The sequence below is a fragment of the Leptopilina boulardi genome, unplaced genomic scaffold (genome assembly GCF_019393585.1).
Source record: "Leptopilina boulardi isolate dan_hultmark-lab unplaced genomic scaffold, ZJU_Lbou_2.1 LbouV2_38, whole genome shotgun sequence".
Classification (NCBI taxonomy): domain Eukaryota; kingdom Metazoa; phylum Arthropoda; class Insecta; order Hymenoptera; family Figitidae; genus Leptopilina; species Leptopilina boulardi.
In genome coordinates, this window is record NW_026137951.1 from 3,542,974 (window position 1) to 3,564,671 (window position 21,698).

General features: G+C 27.6%; 4 protein-coding genes across 8 annotated transcripts; 2 read left to right on the plus strand and 2 right to left on the minus strand.

Moving 5' to 3' along the window:
* Window positions 1-282: 282 nt before the first annotated feature.
* LOC127288167 (monocyte to macrophage differentiation factor 2) lies at window positions 283-3,803 on the minus strand. The gene is made up of 4 exons (XM_051315469.1): window positions 3,656-3,803; window positions 1,934-2,179; window positions 1,475-1,727; window positions 283-1,409 (listed from the first exon to the last, which is right to left on the minus strand). Exons 1-4 carry the CDS (start codon window positions 3,727-3,729, stop codon window positions 1,158-1,160), a joined length of 825 nt encoding a protein of 274 aa, XP_051171426.1. The 5' UTR covers window positions 3,730-3,803; the 3' UTR covers window positions 283-1,157.
* LOC127288166 (WD repeat domain phosphoinositide-interacting protein 2) lies at window positions 3,738-12,971 on the plus strand. Of its 4 annotated transcripts, none has more exons than XM_051315468.1 (11): window positions 3,738-3,876; window positions 6,971-7,053; window positions 7,124-7,290; window positions 7,367-7,561; window positions 7,671-7,787; window positions 7,847-8,001; window positions 8,072-8,245; window positions 8,327-8,434; window positions 8,506-8,603; window positions 9,565-9,627; window positions 11,851-12,971. In XM_051315468.1, the coding sequence occupies exons 3-11, from the start codon at window positions 7,177-7,179 to the stop codon at window positions 11,964-11,966; spliced, it is 1,140 nt and encodes a 379-aa protein (XP_051171425.1). In that variant the 5' UTR covers window positions 3,738-3,876; window positions 6,971-7,053; window positions 7,124-7,176; the 3' UTR covers window positions 11,967-12,971. The 4 variants fall into 4 exon arrangements, with proteins under 4 accessions (XP_051171425.1, XP_051171421.1, XP_051171422.1 ...); XM_051315464.1 differs by lacking the exon at window positions 3,738-3,876 and adding an exon at window positions 5,679-5,953; XM_051315465.1 differs by lacking the exon at window positions 3,738-3,876 and adding an exon at window positions 5,679-5,953 and having other exon boundaries at window positions 9,565-9,621.
* A 1,101-nt stretch (window positions 12,972-14,072) lies between these two features.
* Window positions 14,073-18,038, minus strand: LOC127288165 (transitional endoplasmic reticulum ATPase TER94). The gene is made up of 7 exons (XM_051315463.1): window positions 17,894-18,038; window positions 15,861-17,031; window positions 15,639-15,803; window positions 14,872-15,516; window positions 14,631-14,792; window positions 14,407-14,561; window positions 14,073-14,327 (listed from the first exon to the last, which is right to left on the minus strand). Exons 1-7 carry the CDS (start codon window positions 17,908-17,910, stop codon window positions 14,237-14,239), a joined length of 2,406 nt encoding a protein of 801 aa, XP_051171420.1. The 5' UTR covers window positions 17,911-18,038; the 3' UTR covers window positions 14,073-14,236.
* A 398-nt stretch (window positions 18,039-18,436) lies between these two features.
* On the plus strand, window positions 18,437-21,689 carry LOC127288085 (bifunctional purine biosynthesis protein ATIC). 2 transcript variants are annotated; one of them, XM_051315321.1, is made up of 8 exons: window positions 18,437-18,577; window positions 18,920-19,065; window positions 19,295-19,498; window positions 19,588-19,876; window positions 19,967-20,458; window positions 20,529-20,918; window positions 20,980-21,244; window positions 21,356-21,689. In XM_051315321.1, the coding sequence occupies exons 2-8, from the start codon at window positions 19,047-19,049 to the stop codon at window positions 21,473-21,475; spliced, it is 1,779 nt and encodes a 592-aa protein (XP_051171278.1). In that variant the 5' UTR covers window positions 18,437-18,577; window positions 18,920-19,046; the 3' UTR covers window positions 21,476-21,689. The 2 variants fall into 2 exon arrangements, with proteins under 2 accessions (XP_051171278.1, XP_051171279.1); XM_051315322.1 differs by having other exon boundaries at window positions 18,438-18,573.
* The last annotated feature ends 9 nt before the right edge of the window (window positions 21,690-21,698 follow it).

Sequence of the window (21,698 nt, forward strand, 5' to 3'; positions counted from 1 at the left end):
ATTGAAGAAGAGCAAGGTAACAAGATTGCTTATCATTATCAATATACTCATATAATATCTATCTGTAACTTTTAATCTCAAAGCAAACTGAGCAAAACGTTGATTCTGTAGGAAAATGAATTTACATATTGTTAAATATTTCAATCATATACAGTAGTTTATAAAATATTTAAAATTTAGGATTTTTTTTTCATAAGCATTTGAAATACATATCTGAATTTTGACACATTCTTTAGGCCTATATAAGCAAGTCTTTGATTATTTACTGCTTCAGTTCTCGTATTTTATTTATTTATTTTTTTTTTTAGTGAAAAAGCGTTTTACTTTTTTATACTGTATTTTGGCGCTTTTATTATTTTTTTCAAATATATAAAATTTTTCTTTTTTTTTTTTTTAGAATGGCACTATAAATTATTTTCTGATTTTGGCACTGTTTTACAAACAAATAATTTTATATTTCTTACAAAATTTTTTCAACATAATCTCATTTTTTTCTACTATTATTACTATAAAAAAATTATATCCTAATTCAATTTTTTCTATAAATCATTTTTTTTAGCAGACTAAATATATATTTTTGAGATCGAAAAATTATTTAAGAAAATTTATTATATTCTTAAATAATTTTTAAGACACTATTGTGTCTTAGATATTTTTAAAAAATTGATAACAGTAAAATTAAAAACTGACAAAATACAAGTTATTTCATTTTCTATTGTATCATCTATATCAAAAGATCTAAATTTATTGAATATTTATTATACCACATTTTTTTATATATATTACTAATTTAGATTTGGTTTAGAAAACAAATTTTTTGTTTTATATTTTCACGATTTCTTCATCACCAATAAATTGGAGTCTCTTGAAGACAATGAAGATGAAATTAATTTTCATTTGTCTTTGTTTTTTTAGATATTCGAATTGCGCTAAATATTTTCTAATCATTTGGTATTATCAGTGGCACTTTATTTAGCAGTGATGTTTCGTTTTTTTTTTTTAGTTTCGAGAATTCTACTGCGTTTATTCTCGTGTTTTTTTTTTTTTTTTGTTTTTGTTAATATCATGCTTATAAAATATATAAAATTCAAAATATCAATCGATATTGATTTGTAAAATTGATTGATAAAATTGGAGATTTAAGACACCTAGAAATTTTAAAGTTCTAAATGAGATTCTATAAAATTGGATAAAATAGGATTTTTCAATGTACTGGATCCTTTATCATCATCAGCCATTGGATAAAGATGATTTAAAATTGCAAAATAATGAAAAGCAGCTCCTGAGACAACAAACATGTGCCAAATTGCATGAGCACAAGGAATTCGTCCATCGGATTTAAAAAATATTATTCCTATTATATACATTAATCCTCCCACTTTGAGCTCTATAATATCGTTATATTCATTCTGAAAATTAAATTGGATATTAAAGTTATATTTTTTGAGAAATAGTAAAATTATTAAATACTTACAATATCGACAATTGCTATACTAGGTCCTACACCCATAACCAGATAAAAAACTGTTTCAAGCTTTTTGTATCGTTCATGGAAAATTTGCTGATAAAGAATACCAAGACTTGCCATGATCCATATTAAAATTCTCATTGTAGATAAAGTTACATGCGATTGGAAGCGCTCATTATTTAACCATGGAAAATAAGTGGCAGCTATAAAAATGTAGATCATTGCACGATCAAATCGATGAAGAGCGTCTTTTAATTGTCTGTAAATGCATATAAATTAAGAATTTAATTTTATTCATATTTTTTGTCTCAATTATTAAACAATAATATTTTACAAATACATTAATAAAAAAAAAATACTTCTTCTATGAGGAAGCAATATTAATTACAAAATAATTATTTAATTAAAAATTATTGTTTCTAAAATTTGTTTTATTTTTTCAGAAAATTACCTGAGCAAACTTACCCATTTTGATTATGATAATGAACACAATGAAAAAATGTTGACACAGTGAAGACAAGAAGCAAAGATGTCCCATAAATAGTAGCAGACAAAAATTGTGTCCATGTTGTGGAACGTTGTAATAATTCAAGTGCTGCAACCAATGAAGGTATGATCCAAATTCCATGGGTTATTACATTTGCAACGTGCTCCACAAACGTAGGTGTGTATGCCTCGTTTGTACATGATCGTGGATTCTTCCATTTAACTCTAAAAAAAATGGACAATTTAATTCTATAAATTTTAGTCAAATTACAAATTAATAACTATTATTTATTGCAATTAATTTTTACATAAACGATTATAATTTTTTTAAAATTAAATTTTAAAAATTTGTTTTTTAATTTTTTTCTGAAAAGAAAAATTTAAATTTTTTTTTTTTTATTAGTATGTAAAAATTTGTTATTGTCAACTTACAAGTTACAAGCAACTTGTCCAGTTGCATTGAAATCATTTTGTGCGTGCTGTTATGATGAATAGATATAAAGGAAATGAAAATTATGCGACAAAGCGTTAGTCATTCCAAAGGTATATATTCTACAATGCTTTAAGAACATTAAATACTTAAATTCTTTAAATCAATATAATGTAAGCAATAAATAACAAACTTAATTTTTCTATAATAGGCTATTATTATGATTTATTAAATCTCATTTTTTTTTTATAAATTTATATATGCGTTTATGAAACTAGTATACGTATATATGCAAATTTTATCTAATTGTATATATAAGGATCTGTGGATTAAGTTATGTAAAGAATTACACGGCTTTTCTTATATAAGATATAGGAAGCTTCTGAACTAGTAAGACAAAAAGGTTTATAGATAAAAAAATCTCAATTTAAAAAAAAAAAATTGTGATTTATTTATATTTTATGACAATTTAAATATTTGAATCTTAAGACCCAGTTCTATCTATAAGAGCAAAGTTTAACGACCTTGATTCAATTTAATTTATCTTTTGCTTTATTTGTTTCAAAAAGAATTTTAATTAAATTTTTAGTTTTTATTTGACAAATTTCATATTTTAATAAAAAAAATTATTAAATATAGTCAAAATAAAATAAAATAAATTTTTGAAACGTGTCTGAAGATACAATTTGCATTTTATTAATTTCTGAGTCCAATAGCCAGTGGTAATGTGGTCAAGTGGTCAATCAATGTATTAAAATACGTACTTGCAGTTTTTGCTTATATCATTCGTAGATGAAAGCTATTCCATTTCTCAAATCATTGCAGATAAATATATATCCATGTCACCGAGCAAAATTATTAATGTCAGTCGTGTACTTAGCCATTCAGTGAGTCCTGTTCACATCAATAAAAAAATATCCCAGAAGCATGCATCACACGTATCTTTTGAAATCATTTAAAGAATAATAATTTTCATTTTTTTTTTTTAATTTAGTTTTTTTTGTATTCAATAAATTAAAAACATGTTCAATAATAAAAAAAATTAATGACATTTATATTTTAATATTACTTTTTAAAAATATATATCATTTTATTAGAAAAGGCCATAATGTTTATTTGTGATTGAAATTTAAATGATTTCTAAATTAGAAAAATGCATACATTAACTACTTAATTTATGAAAAACAGGCAATTTTTTTTTTAAAATAAACATGCAGATTTATAAAACATCGAAATTTGAAATATTGAAAATAGAAATTTAATTTACTTACTCTTTGATTCGCTGTAATTTGAGAACATTTTTTACAGGTGCTGTAATCAATTGATGCAAAAATGGTCCATCCATGTTTATGTTAATTTACTCGTAATTAACAAAAAGGATATTTCTTTTGGCTGAAGAATTCAGATTAGATTATTCCCTTTAAATGGGATACACCTTACACATCTCCAGAAATTTATCCTGCTGAACTTTGACATTCTTCATTCTCTCTGAGTAAGTGTTTAAAAAAAAAATGATCTTTTAAATCAAAAATAAAAGTGAAAGTTTTAATGAAAATTTAAAAAAAAATTACCATTAAAATATTAAAAATATTTTCTTTCCAGTAATTTAATAATTTGAATGGTTTTGCAATTATTTTTTTTTATTTTAATATTGTTACTCTATTTTGAAATTATTCCATTAAATTAATGCATTGACATATTAAAAGAAATAATAACATCTTTTGAATTCAATAGTTCTATTGTACTATAGTTAATAAAGTCTAATAAAAGACTTAATATAGAGTAATAAATAATGCAAACAATTGTTACGTGAGAAATTCGCAACAAATTATAATTCACATAATTTAGTCAATATATTAAAAAAAAAAAAAAAAATCTGGAGCAACTAACCATAATTTTCTTCTTCATCACTTTTGTTTTTTAATCACTAATTATAATTGATAAACTCTTTTACGAGTCTGCCTGTCAAAGTACAACTAATATAGAGAATTGTTTGACGTATAAAGCAAAGCAGACTAAAAGCCCATCAGCTGGTATCTATCTCTTCTTGAAGTCTTTTTCTCTCGTCCTCTCTCTCTCCCTTGCTCTCCCCGATTCGTTCTAAACAGGCTGGCAAGCTCTTTGAATTCCCCTAGAGTTTGTAACTCAATAATCGATTCTTCCTGCTTTTAATGTAGAAGCAAAAATATATTGGAAAAAGGGATTTAAATAGCTAAGATATTATTAAATACCTTGATATTTAACATATACTCTAAGACCCTGGAAAATTATAATTTTATAATGTAATATATATTTTTTCTCTTTAAAAAAAAAATGTCAATCAGGAATACCAATTTTTAAATGACGACCAAATAACGTTAGGGGTTTATTCTCTTCTTACTTGTTAGAATATTAAAAATTAAAAATAATTATTTTATTATCAGTGAATAAATATTAATCTAATATCATTAAATAAAAGAATCTTTCGATTTTTCATATATTCAAAGAAATAAATACAATCGAATAAAAAGCAATATCTGTCGGATGCTGTATTATTTTTTAAAATAGTTTAATAAAAATTATTATTTTAAATATAGATTTTTATAATTTCATTATGGAAATTATTATATTAATGTTTGTTATCAAATAATTTAAAAATAATCGCTCTTGGTACATATTTAAAAATTATTGATGAAGTAAATTTTAAAGAGCTTATAATTCAATGTGGAATTTAATGAATCAATAAATTGATATTAAATTTTGCATGAATTGAGTGAATGTTCGGTTCACGTAGCAACCTTGTACCTTTATATTACATGTATAGAGATTGTTACTCAATTAAAAAGTGGAAACTACTTTAAATCGTGAAAGTAGGGAACATTTTAAAAAGTCAGAGATATTATAAATACGTGAAAATATTTTTTTTTTGTTACTTATAACAAATTACGTTTACTAATAACAAAATTTGAAAAATTTGTTTCTAATTTAAAAAATTAAATTTCAATTCTAATTTTAACATTTAAAACTATTATTTAAATAATTTTAAAAATCTATCCAGATGGTAGAAAAAACAATGAAAAATATAAATTTTCCACAATTAACATTTTATTGTTATTACTCAATTTTGTTTACTTAAATAATAATTTTTTTTTTAATTTGTCCACTAGTATTGCATTAATAATGTTTATCGCTTATAATAAGATAATAATAATTAAAGGCATAAAGTATCGCGTGATGTATTTAAACTCCGTTTCCATGGTAACGGAATGAAGGAATGAATGGTATAATGTTTTCAGTTCAGTTTCATATTCCTCATTTTTAGACTGCGTTTGTCAGCTGTTCAGTTCAGTTCAATATGGAATAACGCAGTGTTACAATTGCTTTGTTATAAAGACTTTGGAGCGAGATTAACACAAGCAAAATAGCCTGTGTGCAATCGTTATCGTGCAATTTATGCAAAATTTCGCCCGTAACGTGGATGTGTTGACACAAGGTCTCAAGTACGGTATATCCGGCCTCATGAACCTCGCAAATCAAACTGCTGATCCTCAGAATGGTGTTTTTTTTGTCAATTTCAATCAAGATTGCACGTAAGTAAATGTGCAACCTTTCATGCATTGAAATGATAAGTTTTAAAAAAAATTAAATTCACAATCGTCATGATTTGACGCTTCATATATATACTGGATTGTTTAACTCCCTTTTTGTCACCCGCGTAAACGGGGATAAAAATTTTTTATTCACGCATGGCGTCACCCCGTGCTTGCGCGTTTCTTCTCGCGCAACTGGTCACTTGTGTTTTAATTTTTTTGCGTCATCTCTTTTGGTTTCCCCCTTTCACTAATTAATTGCGTATCAAGAACAAACATTAGACTGTAATCGTAAACTAATGCTGTGTTTACGTCGATCAGCTGTGTCACAATAATTGTCCTTGTCATTCTTGTTTAAATGTCCTCTCTTTAATTTCTTATTCTCATCTACTATATACACCTGTGATTCCTTTTGTTGTCTCTTGCAAATGTGTTTCTTTTTCATTTTCTTATAAATGATATGAAAAAAAAAATGAACGTAACAGTCTGTTCTTTTTTCACCTTGACGTCAATAACCAATGAAAATCAAACTATACATTTATCTTAGTTTGATTAGTCATTTACGGAATTTCACTAACAAAACAACATTTTTAACTCCCACATGCAAATTTTATTATTTATTTAGCTTCAAAACTAGAAATGCATGATATATAAATGTGATGATTTAATGTAAAAAGAATAAAAAAATTCAGATCAATTTTTGTTTACTGTTTGTAATTTACATTTTTTTTTCTACAAAAAGGATAATGTTTTTTAAATTTTAGCAATTTTATTTGTACTTTAAAGGGTTTTTATTTTTATTTATTTTTTTCATTCGTTTTCATTTATTCATTTATACATGTTCTCTTATTCTTCAAGATTAGATAACTTTTTATCTAATCTTAAAGAATAAGAGAACATGTATAAATATTATTTTGAAAATATTTATTAATTAGAAATGCAAAATTCGAAATTTAACAAAAAAACAAATTTTTCGAAAAAATTGATAATTTAAAAATTAAAAATTTATGTTTGTAGATCATTAGCAGTTGGCTCGAAGTCTGGATATAAGATATTTTCTCTTAGTTCAGTCGACCATCTAGGAAAAATATTTGAAAATGGTAATTTAAATTCATTCTATTAGAAAAATTTCTAAATATAAAAATTTATATTTCATTTTTTTGTTTATAGACACAGAAGATGTGTTCATTGTCGAAAGGTTGTTCAATAGCAGCCTTTTGGCCATGGTTAGCCTATCTTCCCCCCGCAAACTCAAAGTTTGTCATTTTAAAAAAGGAACCGAAATATGTAACTACAGTTACTCCAATACAATTTTGGCTGTGAAACTCAATAGAGCAGTAATTATTTTTTTTTTTTAATTTTAAAAAAGATTTGCAAAAAAATTTAAATAATAATGAATTTTTTTGCTTTTAGAGATTAGTAGTATGTTTGGAAGAATCTTTATACATTCACAATATTCGAGATATGAAGGTGCTGCACACAATTCGAGAAACACCACCAAACCTAGCTGGCCTTTGTACACTTTCTATAAACAGCGACAATTGTTATTTGGCCTATCCTGGTTCAAATACCATCGGAGAAGTTCAAATTTTCGATGCTACTAATCTGGTAAATTCAAAAATAATGAAAAATATTTCTTATTTTGCAAGCTAGTTTTTAAATTATAAAAATATCAATCATCATTAAAAAAGTGATAAATTTAAATTTATTTTCGCAGCAAGCCAAAACGATGATTCCAGCTCACGATAGTCCATTGGCAGCTCTTGCTTTCAGTCCTAATGGAACAAAAGTTGCAACTGCGTCAGAAAAGGGCACTGTCATTAGAGTCTTTAACGTAAGATTTGTAAATAAAATATCAAAAAAAAAATTTTATATTAACAAATTTTTTTTCAGGTTAATGATGGCACAAAACTTTTTGAATTTCGCCGAGGGGTGAAAAGATGTGTCTCAATAAGTAGTCTTGCTTTCAGTATGGATTCGATGTTCCTTTGTTGTTCTAGTAACACGGAAACAGTACATATTTTTAAATTGGAGGAACCGAAGGACGCGTGAGTGTATAAATTAAAAAAATTTCCCGTTTGTTTTTTTTAACGAATACTAAAAAATTTTTTTTCATAGGCCTCAACAACAGCCAGAAGAGGCTCAAAGTTGGATGGGCTACTTAACGAAAGCAGTTTCCGCGTCGGCGAATTACTTACCTTCTCAAGTCACCGATGTGTTTAATCAAGGTCGTGCCTTTGCAAGTGTTCATTTACCTTTTCAAGGATTAAAAAATGTTTGTGCCATCACTACGTAAGTAATTCGAATTTTTGTTTTTGTGAAAAAAAAAATTTTAATCCACTGATTGGAAATAATTTTTATTTTTTTCTACAGCATACAAAAAGTGTTGAGGCTTCTCGTTGCCAGTGCTGACGGTTACCTCTACGTTTATAATTTGGACACGAATGAAGGCGGTGATTGTACTCTTTTGAAACAACACAGGTAAAATTTTGATTCATACGAATCAATTGAAATTGTACGAAATTTACAATTATTAAATTAAATTTATTTAGGTTGGATGGTAAACAAGACGAAGTAGATTGTGCTACTGTTTCGACAACTGGCTCGGGAGAGAGTTCCGTAACTGCAAATCAAGCTGTTCCAAATTCAGGTATGATAATGGCATATCAATAACTTTGTCAGAGTGAATTTCTTTAAATTTAAAAAAAAAAAATCAAATTATTGAAAAAAATGGTGACAACTCAATTTCATTGATATGACCAATTAGTTTTATCTATTAGACTAAGTAATTTTTGCATGACAGAGTGCGTTTGAAGATTAAAAATAATTGAATAAAATCAATAAAGTTGTATGCAAATATTACTTTTAAAAAAATAATATTCGCCTTGAGCGTTCGTGGTTGCAAATAATAATTATCCTTGTCCGTGTCTAAATAACAGATATATTTCTGTTTCTTTAAATTAATTTGTGCATGGCTAAAGTGTTGAAATCATCATAATTGCGTGTCAAATTAAATAATTTAAAAAATTTGATGGAAATCTAAACTTGTTTTTATTTGCAAAATATTGTTTCTGATTTTTTTTTTTTGTAAAAATATTTTTTAAAAAATAATTATTTAATGTACACGTATTCCAGTAGGCTAATTACACGATAGTTTTTGAAATAAAAGACAGAAATGATTTTTTATGAGAAATTAATGTAAATTTTAATATTTAGCAAAATGTTGCTATTAGGTTACTATGAATGTGAACACATTTTCAAGTTTTTTTTTAAATGGCATTTCACTGTATTTTTAATATTTTCTCTAATTTTTGCACTAAATCTGTGGTTAAATTTTTTTTAGATACACACATTAGTATTTTTTTTTTTATTGAATTTGTATTTATTTAAAAAAAAAACCATGCACAACAATTTAAAAAAAACGAGTGAATGGTGCGGAATAAAGTTAGTGATTTTTAGAGGCCTTTTTTTGATTGCTTCTTTCTTTTTTTTCGCTTCTTGTGATTCCCCCCCAAAATGTAAAATTGCTAGATAAATTTTTCTTGGGGAATTGGGGGCCCCCCAAATAGTTGACCTCACTTGATGTATTTTTTTCTTTTTATTCGCTGAAGCCTGCATAAATAGCTACGCGGGTGCGTTGCGTGGCCGCTCGCCAGACTCCATGTCAGGTACTGGTATGTCCTCTATTCTCCCCCTTTTCTCGCTCTCATTCTCAAACACATTGGGCCCTTGGTATTATATTGCCTTTCTCTTCGCTTCATCAAATAAAAAGCATTCAATCACTTAATAAGGGACACTCATGTTCACACTCATTTTTACTCTATTCTTCAAATATAATGGTTTTTTATTAACGATTAATATTATTAACAATATAAATATATATTTCGCTTCTTTTAGACGCATAGAAACAAGACAAAGATAAAAAAAAATTTTTAAGTAACACAAGTATTTCTAGAAAATTATTGTTTTTATGCGTTTTTTTATTATTAACTCAAAATAATGTACACTGAAAAAGAAATTATTTTATTTCTATATAATCGATTGACTACTATAAAATAAATTTTTCATTAAATAGTATTTGTTTCGAAATTATTGGTTTAATTATTTTAAATAAATATTTATTTTATAATAATCATATTTGCATTTTTTTCAGTTTACTTATTTAATCTCTACTAAAAATTAAGTGTTAATAAAAAGATTGCTTCTCAAGCTAAGGATAAAATAACAAAGAACTTTTTATCTGCTATAATTTATTCAATTTAAAAATTATACGTGTAGATAACGTGTAATTAGCCTGAAAATTTCATTAAATAGAGAAATATTTTTTTAAACTCTTTGTGTTACTTTCTACATTGATTTTGAAGAAAATTTTTTTTATAAAATTTCTACACGATTGAGATTTCCCACAAATTTTGAAACAATTTTTTTTTATCTCACTGCATGCTAATTCAATTTTTCAAAAGCAAATATTTTTTTTTGTGTTTTATAAAGGCATGAAATTTTAATTAACGAGTTTTGGTTGACGAAATATTTTCAAAAAATAAGTGTCCGCATGTTTGTACAAAAATTGCAAAAGGGTTTCTTTTCTTTCTTTTTAACAACCACGTTATATTGTAGTTTTATTATTATCTTCTAAATGTAAGTCGTACAATTTTATTATGATAAAAATGAATATTTTTGTTTTTGTATATTTAATTTGAAATCGAATTTCATTGTCCTCATAATTTAAGTTTTAAACCTTTATATTGCACATTTAGTTTTTCAGGATTTTAAATTTACAGATAAATTAGTTCTTATAAATTATAAATATTTTCAAATGACATAATCGTAAATTCGCTTACAAGCATTGCTTCAAAGGCACTCATTAAAATCCACGTCATTATTGTCACAGCAACCATTTATTCACTGTACTTAAAAAAAACCATGTTTTGCAAATAAATTTTATGAAAATTCATATTAATGGAGATTTTAAAATCTACATTAAGTGAACAATTTTATAATTTGTTTGTAATGCACCTCTATAAGCTATATAATGTCAAGTCGATCGAATTCCAAATAATTTGGAAAAAAACGGTTAACATTTTTGTATTATGAATTTATTAATTTGGTAAATCTAATGCTTTTCAATTTTACTATTTATCAAAAGGTAAGTATTGCTTATGATTTTTTTTTTTTTTTTAATTAAAACGTAGATAAAAATAGGGGTGATTCTTTTTAGTATAATTAATATTTAATTGATAAGTCATCTGGGTAAAAAAAAAACTAAATATTTTATAATAAATTTGCACTTTTCACAAAAAACGTAGATTGCACGAAAATAATTTATAATATGGAATAAAATATAAATTTCTTTAAATATAATTTTGTTTTAAGACGGTGAATGTGGGTATTGAATTTGGTTTATTGTGGTATTTAGAAAATATGCTAACTTTTACATGGATAAATTATAGAGTAAAAAAAATTTTTTTTCGTTCGTAATTGTAATCAATTGAAACCAGCAATCAATGTCACTTTTAACATTTTATTTTAACAAAAACTAATTAAAATTTTTTTGCATAAACCTGAGTGGGATCGGAAATTTACTGGGTAAATGTTTTAATTTACTTAATGTTGATTTTTGTTAATAAAACTTTGTTGAATCATAAAAAACAAAAAAAAAAACTTTTGAAACGGTCAAATTTTCGGTTTTATTTTTAGATTGAATGTTTTAAAAATTAAAAATAATTTAAGTTCTTCCAAATTTCTATATTTTAATTGATTTTTTTAGTTTTAAAATGATTTGATAAAAAATTGCAAGTATCTTTTGAAAAAAAAGTCTTTAAAAACTGATCGGCTTGACATTTTACTTATAAAAAAAAAAATGTTAGAATCTTTGATGTATGAATTTAATTTTATAGAATCGGAAAAGTATCATGAATGGATAGCAGCAACGGAAAGTCCGCCAAAAGGTGGTGGACCTTTTCGTTTGGATGACGACACAGAATTTCCACCTGTTACACAAAGAACGGATTGAAGGAATAATGATCCGCATATCAAAAAAAGGACGAAGAGATTTTTCCAGAGGATAGAAAAGTGAATTTTGTGATCAAAATTTCCTCTGTGATTTTTAAACACCAAGATTATTACGAAAAAAATAAAATTTGCAGTTTATATAAAAAAAAAAACAGAAAAAACAAATTAGACTATATTTCTCTTCAACTTTAGTTCTTGAATGCAATAATATCAGTTTTGGAAGTCTAAAAGCTGGAAACACGACATGTTGTGGAGTACACAATAATAATAAAAAAAGGATAGGAAATAAATATATTTCCGCAGTGTTCATAGAATATGGCGTTTATATAGATTATTTGTATGTAATTTATTAATTTAAAAAAAAAATCATCGGTGCCAATTCGTAGATCCGTTGGGACTCGACCGACATTGATAACGCTTCCGAGCGAATTATTTGTACATTATTTTAATTTTTGATTTATTACCATTATTCTCAATATGGTAGAAAAAAAAACACACACACTGTATTTGTCGTAACTCTTGTCTGTGTAATAATATGTAACCAAATGAGCATGTATTCGAGTTACCGTAGAAATTACTGAATGGAGGTGTACGACTTGCATACGATAGGCCAGTGTCATACATATATCCACAATATGTCCTTCGGTTTTATACTAACGAACCTTGTTTAGTATATATAAATATATATAAAAAAAAATAAAAACACTGATGACAAATGTACATACATACAAATGTTAACACATTGATGTCAGTACTCGTAAGATTATTATTTTTATTATTATTATCATTAATACATACATAAATTGTATGATTTAGGCTCTCATGCATTAAGACAATGCTTTCCTAAAAAAAAACTTCCACTCTAAGGTTTTCGATATGACTACCCATAAAGTGGAAAAAATGTGATGATAGGATGTACAGTTATTATCAAACGATTACTTGTTTATCAACATCTCAAAGTAGGAAGTAAAAACTTTTTGTCTAATAAAAATTCACTTTTCTCTAATTATTTACTTATTATTCAAATATCCCAAAAAAAATTTTTTAGAGCCAGTTTCACCAACTCTGGTTAAAAGTTAATTAAAGCCAATTTAATCGCTCATGATTGGTGGATTAGGGATTTAATGGCTGATTAACTTTTAATCGGAGTTGGTGAAATTTGCCCTTAAGGTTTAAAATGTTTCGATTTTTAATTGAAAATGCAGCTAGATTAAATTTTGTAACTTCTTTTATTTCAGTTTACAGTATTTTTTTTACCCATAAGAATTTTACATCGACGTGGTCGATTTTAAAAATAAAATTGTGCACCAAAAAAGGAAAGAAAATAAAATTCACAAAAATTTAATATTACGCACAGTTAATGAAAAATAAGAATAAATAAAATTACGAATATTGTAATTGAAAAATTCAAATTTTCATTACAATGACTTTTCAAAATTTATGACATTACAGACATGCTGCACAATTTCTTCCTTTTTTTTTAAGTATTTTAAATAGTAATTTCTAATCTGTAAAATTCTTAATATATAAATATTTTTCGATAAAAATTTCCACTCTGATTTAATTGTAGAATTATGACTTAAAAAAGTTTTAAGTTATTCTTGGATATGATGAAGAAAAATTTGACATTTCAAAATCGTATAACGGTCGAAAGAAAAACCATAATCACATAACGGGGAAATCTTTACAAAAACGAATTTTACAGGATGGAAACCAAAATAATTTCTATTATCTTATTCCTATGTTTGTCTGGCGCAACTATACTTGTTTTTTTTACGCGTACATATTTCAAGTTTTCTACAATTAATGCATGCGTTTCTTAGCACTTTTTTTTTTTTTTAGAGTTTTAGAGCGCCAACAATAAAAATAATAATAATGCTAGTGCCGCTGCAGCAAAAGGGTCTATCTTTGAATGTATGGCGCATAAAAAAGAAAAATGAATTCGATTTAATGACCCTTGTATACAAATTCGACATTGAATAGAAAAAGAATTGCAAAGATTACTACTGCACAAAACAGTTATCTACCATTTTACATATCAGTCGAATTGGTGCTTGATAAAATATGTACGATGATTAAGGCTAAAAAAAAATGAAAATACTCAAACTTCAGACATACATCATACGCCCTTCATATAAAAAGTTCGTTACTCAATTTATTTATTTCGAATTTTTCATGAACCATATTTTTAAAAAACATTATCGTGCAATTAACACGTTAATAGACAGGCCCTTTTGTCGAATGCTTCACTGCTTTTCAAATACAGAAAACTTAACTATATAGATCATCATCGCCATCGTCTTGGAACGGTTGATCTTGTGTAAGGTCTTGAGTACCTGGTGCTCCTCCACTTTGTGGAAATCTGTGTTAAATTTCAAAATATTATTTTTTTGTCTTTTTCAATTTTTTTTTTTTTAATAAATAAATAAATTATTACACACCTGAAATTTGTTCCAAAACCTCGAGATTGTTGAAGAGTTTGTGCAAACATTTCGTATTTGCGAATATCGTTATCCGAAACTGAACGACGAGCAAACCTCATTGCTTCTTCGAAGTGAGCTCTTGTAATTTCCGGTACAGGATCCTCTTCATCCATCTGCGTTAAGAATAATTTAATTAGTTTCAAATTTTCATATTTTTTAATACGCATTTTAATTATACTTACATCCATACAGACAGAAGGATTAGCAACTCGATCTTTTTCTCTTCGAATTTCAGTTTCAATGCATTGTCTAATTGCAAGTTTACAAGCACGTTGACAAATTTCTGTCAAATCGGCGCCAGAAAATCCGTGTGTTACTTTAGCTATGTAGCACAAATCAACATCCTAAAAAAAAAACAAAAGGATTTTAAAATAAAAAAAGTAAACAAAAAAAAAAATAATACATAAAGAGGCAAATTCTTACTTGAGCTACGGGAGATTTGCGTAGATTTGCTTTGAAAATAGCTTCACGCGATTTCTCATCGGGAAGTGGAATATAAATCAATTGATCCAATCTTCCTGGACGAAGAATAGCGGGATCAATAATATCAGGACGATTCGTTGCTCCAATAATGAAAACATTTTTCTTTGCCCCCATACCATCCATTTCAGTTAAAATCTGATTAATTACTCTGTCAGCTGCGCCGCCAGCGTCACCGACAGTTCCACCACGTGATTTTGCAATTGAATCCAATTCGTCGAAAAACAATACACATGGCGCTGCTGATCTGGCTTTATCAAAAACATCTCTAACATTTGCTTCCGATTCACCAAACCACATTGTCAATAATTCAGGACCCTTTACTGATATGAAATTCGCTTGACATTCATTGGCAATTGCCTTTGCCAACAATGTTTTACCACAACCAGGTGGTCCATAGAACAAAACACCTCTTGATGGTTGCATGCCAAATTTCAAGAATTTATCTGGATGCTCAACTGGATATTGAACCAATTCTTGAAGTTCCATTTTCACGTTCTGCAAACCACCAATGTCATCCCATGATACTGTCGGTACTTCGACAATTGTCTCGCGAAGAGCACTGGGACTGCTCTTTGTCATTGCGTACTGAAAATTAAAGTTAAAAAGTTGTTCATTTCATGACTATTTAGCTTCATCAGGAGGAGAGGAAGCAAAAGATATTAATTTCCAATTTCTGATCTAAAAAGTTGTTTTAGCGTAAATATTACCTTAAAGTTCTCCATAGTAACAGCAAGAGAATTTAATACTTCGGCATCTACAACATCGTCTTCTAAATCAATTAAATCCATTTTCTCACGAATTTGCTGAAGAGCAGCCTCTGAACAAAGTGAAGCCAAATCTGCGCCAACGTGACCATGAGTTTCAGCGGCAATCTAGAGAAAAATTTAATTTAAAATTTGGAAAAAAAAAACTAAAATTCATCTACAAACCTCTTCCAATTCAACATCATCGGCAAGTTTCATATTTTTTGTATGAATACGCAAAATTTCCAAACGTCCAGTCGCATCCGGAATGCCAATATCAATTTCTCTATCGAAACGACCAAAACGACGCAAAGCTCCGTCAATGCTATTAGGCCTATTGGTAGCGGCCATAACAATAACATGAGCACTCTGTTTCATGCCATCCATTAAAGTAAGAAGCTGTGAAACAATACGCCTTTCTACTTCACCATGGGTTTTTTCTCTTTTTGGTGCAATAGCGTCCAATTCGTCAATGAAAATAATGGCCGGTGAATTTTTTTCAGCCTCCTCAAATGCCTTTCGTAAATTACTTTCCGATTCTCCAGCCAATTTACTCATTATTTCAGGTCCATTAATTAAGAAAAAGAATGCTCCAGTCTCATTTGCAACAGCTCGTGCAATAAGAGTTTTACCTGTTCCCGGTGGTCCATAAAGAAGAATACCACGTGGTGGCTTAACACCAATAGCTTTAAACAATGAAGGATGTCGTAGTGGTAATTCAACCATTTCCTTAATTTGTGCTAATTGCTTTCGTACACCACCAATATCATCATAACCAACAGCGTTCAATGCTTCTTCCTCCTCCTCACGCTTTATCGGATCGCCCTCACAATGAATTACTGTATCCGGTGCAACAATACAATAAGGACCGGGATCTGTTTCAACAACTTTGAATTCAACAGCACGCATTCCTCCGCGTACAATAAAATTGTCATCCTTATGTATTGGTCGATAAGCTTCCAAAAAGTATGGTTTTAAATAAACTTCAAATAAATTTCCAGTTAAACCTTCAACAGTATCGTCCATTGGTAAAACGTGTATACGTTTACCGTATTTCACATCTGGTGCCGCTTGCACAGAGACAACGTCACTTAATCGAACTCTTAAATTTGTTCGTACAACTCGATTCATTCTTATTTTTTCATCAGGACATGTGTCATCGGAAAGAACAATGCAAACTGTTTCTTTCCTACGTTTTCCTTTAAGCAAAACAGTGTCTCCACGAAATAGTTGGAGTTCATCCATTTTCGCTTGGGATAAACCCACAACGGAATTGTCATCATTGGTCGCTTCATCAACAATTAATCTGTTTGGCCTGTCCTTTTTGCGCAAAATTGCTGTAGCTAAATCTTCACCACTGAAACAAACAAAAAAATCAAAATTTTCATTTTCTTTGTTCTAACAAAAAAAAAAAAATTCTCAATTAAAATATTTTTCATCTCTTATCAAATATTCCAATAAAAAATTTGTTTATAACATGAAAAAATTGTATAAAATTAAATATTAGTTTGAAAAAATTATTTCAAACAGCCAATCAGAACAAAGCAAGTGTAGATCTTTCAATCGTACTGAATCATTCTGTTCAGTGAATATATTTTTAGAATTAATTATTCTTCCAAACAATGATAATACAAAATTTATTAAAAAAAATACCCCTTTGTTAAAAGAAAAAAAAATTTTTTTTTGACAGTTTTTCATTAATAAAAAAAAATTATCATTGTTCTAAAAATCTGGATTTGTTCCAAATTGTTAGGTTAGGAACAATTATATAAATCCGTCTAAAAATTTTTAATTACTTTGTTCTTATAATTATTAGGAATTTTTACATTTTAGAAAAAATATTAACATATGACTGACATTTTTTTGTCGACTCGTTTGTTGATCTGGCAAACTGGAAAAGATACCGAAACATAATTTATCTTTATACTATAATTAATTATATAGAATTTAAATTAATGGGAAAATTTTTTAATATATCGTCTATCAAAGATATTGAATATAAAATAGAATTATTTTAAAAGATAAAACTTGTCGAGTTTTGACGCAAAATTTTGTGAAACAACGCGCGGCGTCGACATGATGACAACGTGAAATTGATAGAGGCGGACCTAGCGTACATTTCGAAAATGCATTTAATATTAGATGAAAAGCAAAAGAAATGTGAAAATTACAAATTCTCGAATTTATTAACATATTTATTATACTAAAATTTCTCTTACCTTTTTGGGTCACTCATGATTCACAAGATATTTTTCTGAAAAAAGCACAGGTATGAAACGCTATACTTCTTTTAGAAATCACTCGGGATACTGCAGGACACGAACTAGCACAATGAAGTTTTCCACATATCGGTGTCTAACATGAACTGACATGAACGAGCCAATCCAATTAGGTTTAACGTGTACGCATGAACCAATCATCTTCATCCATTCAAAATTATTTATTTATTAAATAATTTCATTTAATAATTTTATTACAATTTTTCTATGCAAAAGTTTTAAATATATATTATGTGACTGAAATCTTTTGCAATAAAAAGAAAAAAAATTCATTATAACCTATACTACAAATTCTTGGTAAATTGAAATTCGCGCTACATTCGAGAGAGGCGGTAAATGGTGGGAAATTCAAAAGTAGTCAGGATATTAATTATTGTTAAACAAATAAACATAGGGTTTTTAAAAAATTAAAAATAATTTACTGACTAGTTTTATATGAATTAATTGAATTCTAATAGTTATATATTATATATTATTTTTGAAAATATTTACTCTTGTGAACACCTCGTATTTTCGAACATTTGATGAACGTTTTGGTTGAGTTTTTTTTTGTTTGTTAATTAATATTATTACACAGTTAATTTTCATTTGTACAACAATAGAGAATAAAAAAAAATTCAGTAAGTAAGTGAATAAAATGATTATTAGATCAAAATTTATTTTAGATATATAAAAATATATATTCTAACCTATAATTATTGTTATTTTTCTTTGTTTAATTTTTTATATATGAATATTTAAATAATACAATATTAAATTATATAAATTGTTTGTATATTTGCCAATTGTTTATTTATTATTTACAATATTGTTGACCTCAAATTTATTACGTTTTAATATATGTAAATAATTAAATAAGTTTTGTAGATGAATGTGTGTATATATTCTAACATATACAATTATGAATTCTCCATGCCGACAATAACGTCACAATACTGATATATATGTAATTCAAAATTGCTTCAGGGTCACAAACACTTATTGGAGCCTGAGAAGGGAACACGTTCCATCTTTTCTTTGTGTTTAAGAGAAGCATTTATTACTTTCATAAAAGTTTTTTTTTTGGATAATTTTAAAAACTTTTCAAGAAAAAATGAATAGTGGAAAAATTGGTAAGAAATTAAAAATATTTATTTTATTTTTAATTAAATTTTCTATTAAAAAAATATTCAATTACATTAAAGCACGTGGCAATTTGATCTCTTGTACCGGATGTAGGAAAATAATTATTGTAAATTACAAGTAGAATAATTTGAGATTTTATTCTTTTTATAAGAGAAAAATTAATGAGAAATATTGAAAAAATTACTGCTAATTTAATTAATTATTATTGAATTTCAGCTTTGTTAAGTGTCTCCGATAAAACAAATCTTTTGCCATTTAGCAAAAAATTACATGAATTAGGATTGACATTAGTGGCATCAGGTGGTACGGCAAAATCATTAAGAGATGCCGGTCTTCCAGTTAAAGATGTTTCCGATATTACAGGAGCGCCTGAAATGCTTGGAGGACGTGTAAAAACACTTCATCCTGCCGTTCATGCTGGTAATTTGTTTACTAATTTTTTTTTTTTTTTCAATTTATGTAAAAAGGAAAAATAAATTTTTTTAAATAAATTAAATTTTATTGTACAGGAATCTTGGCAAGATTGACAGATTCAGATCAAAAGGACTTACGAAATCAAAATTATGATCTGATTCGTGTTGTTGTTTGTAACTTGTATCCATTTGTGAAAACAACATTGAAACCAGATGTGACGCTAGAAGATGCAGTCGAAAACATTGATATTGGAGGCGTTACATTATTAAGAGCTGCAGCCAAGAATCATTCAAGGGTGACTGTTATCTGTGACCCAAACGATTATGATAAAATAATCAATGAATTACAAAACTCTACTGACAAAGATACCAAGCCTGAGACAAGGTATATATTTATTTCTTACTTTGCAAATATAATTTACTTTAATTTACAATTAAAATTTGAATAATATTTTTTAATTTTTGTATTTTTTAGACAAACATTAGCACTGAAGGCATTCACTCACACTGCCGAGTATGATAATGCAATTTCTGATTATTTTCGAAAACAATATAGCGCTGGTGTTTCACAAATGACACTTAGATATGGAATGAATCCACATCAAAAACCTGCTCAAATTTTTACTGCTTTGGAAAAATTACCATTGACTGTTGTTAATGGTTCACCGGGATTTATAAATCTTTGTGATGCATTGAATGGTTATCAACTTGTTAAAGAATTAAAGGCAGCTCTTAATTTACCAGCTGCAACTTCATTTAAACATGTGAGTCCAGCTGGTGCCGCTGTTGGTGTTCCTTTAGATGATGCCAATGCTAAATTATGTCAAGTTGACGATATTGTTAATCAATTAACTCCATTGGCGACAGCTTACGCTCGAGCTAGAGGCGCTGATAGAATGTCAAGTTTCGGTGATTTTGTTGCTTTATCCGATCCTTGCGATACACCAACAGCAAAAATCATCTCAAGGTAATTTAGAAACGAAAAAAATCATCAAAATACAGTTAAAAATTTTTTTTTTTTTTTTTTTGTCTTTCAGAGAAGTATCAGATGGTATTATTGCCCCTGGATATTCGGAGGAAGCACTTGAAATTTTGAAAAAGAAAAAAAATGGTGGCTATTGTATTTTGAAAATTGATCCAAATTATGAACCCGCTCCAATGGAGCGTAAAGTTCTTTATGGATTGACTTTGGAACAAATGCGTAATGATGCTGTTATTGATAGAAATACATTTGGCAATTTAGTTACCAAGACTAATAGTTTGTCTGATTCTGCAATTAGAGATTTAATTGTGGCAACAATTGCTGTCAAGTATACACAAAGTAATTCTGTATGTTATGCAAAAGATGGTCAAGTTGTTGGAATTGGAGCTGGTCAACAATCACGTATTCATTGCACAAGACTTGCTGGCGATAAGGCTGATAACTGGTAAAAAAAAAAAATGTTAAATTATTTTATATTAGTAATTTGTAAAATTTGTTTAATTCAGGTGGTTACGTCAACATCCAAAAGTGACTGGCATGAAATTTAAAAAAGGTGTTAAACGAGCGGAAATTTCAAATGCAATTGATAATTATGTTAATGGAACTGTTGGAAAGGATATGGATGAAAAAATTTGGGCCTCAATGTACGAAATTGTGCCCGAGAAATTAACTGAGGAAGATAAAGTTGAATGGATAAAGAAATTGAATAACGTCGCTTTAAGCAGTGATGCTTTCTTCCCATTCAGAGATAACGTTGATAGAGCACGTTTGGTAAGGAATTATTTTCTATCATAATTATAATTCCATAATTATTGTTCCACAATTATTGTTTCTTTTTTATTACTTACTTAATTTTAAGAACATTGTTTTAATTTTTCACAGAGCGGAGTTGGATTTATAGCAAGTCCTGCAGGATCGACAAATGATGAAGCAGTGATAGCCGCTTGTAATGAACACAATATCACTTTGGCTCATACCAATGTCAGATTATTCCATCATTGAATGATTAAAAAAAAAAAAATGTTATTTACATGTTACATACAACTGGGTCCAAATATATTTTTCTATTACAATTTTTATGAGATTCCGATCAAAGACTGAAACTCTGTTAAGGACCAATGTTAAATTTTATAATATTAATTTTACAAACACACACAACTGTAAATGTTTCATTTGTTACAAATAAATTACATCCAGTTATTAAATGAAAAAAAAATTGTCTTTT

What these genes read in the sequence shown, in the direction of transcription:
- LOC127288167 (XM_051315469.1), bottom strand. Translation starts at nt 3,729, where the DNA reads ATGGATGGACCATTTTTGCATCAATTGATTACAGCACCTGTAAAAAAT. An exon ending in AAATTACAGCGAATCAAAGA is followed by an intron (nt 2,180 to 3,655) that starts GTAAGTAAATTA and finishes CATTTTTTTTAG; the next exon opens with AGTTAAATGGAAGAATCCAC. An exon ending in CATTATCATAATCAAAATGG is followed by an intron (nt 1,728 to 1,933) that starts GTAAGTTTGCTC and finishes ATGCATTTACAG; the next exon opens with ACAATTAAAAGACGCTCTTC.
- LOC127288166 (XM_051315464.1), top strand. Translation starts at nt 5,817, where the DNA reads ATGCAAAATTTCGCCCGTAACGTGGATGTGTTGACACAAGGTCTCAAG. An exon ending in AATTTCAATCAAGATTGCAC is followed by an intron (nt 5,954 to 6,970) that starts GTAAGTAAATGT and finishes TTATGTTTGTAG; the next exon opens with ATCATTAGCAGTTGGCTCGA. An exon ending in AGACTCCATGTCAGGTACTG is followed by an intron (nt 9,628 to 11,850) that starts GTATGTCCTCTA and finishes TTAATTTTATAG; the next exon opens with AATCGGAAAAGTATCATGAA.
- LOC127288165 (XM_051315463.1), bottom strand. An exon ending in GCAAATCTCCCGTAGCTCAA is followed by an intron (nt 14,793 to 14,871) that starts GTAAGAATTTGC and finishes TTTTTTTTTTAG; the next exon opens with GATGTTGATTTGTGCTACAT. An exon ending in GGTTTTGGAACAAATTTCAG is followed by an intron (nt 14,328 to 14,406) that starts GTGTGTAATAAT and finishes AATTTAACACAG; the next exon opens with ATTTCCACAAAGTGGAGGAG.
- LOC127288085 (XM_051315321.1), top strand. An exon ending in GATACCAAGCCTGAGACAAG is followed by an intron (nt 19,877 to 19,966) that starts GTATATATTTAT and finishes TGTATTTTTTAG; the next exon opens with ACAAACATTAGCACTGAAGG. An exon ending in GGCGATAAGGCTGATAACTG is followed by an intron (nt 20,919 to 20,979) that starts GTAAAAAAAAAA and finishes TGTTTAATTCAG; the next exon opens with GTGGTTACGTCAACATCCAA.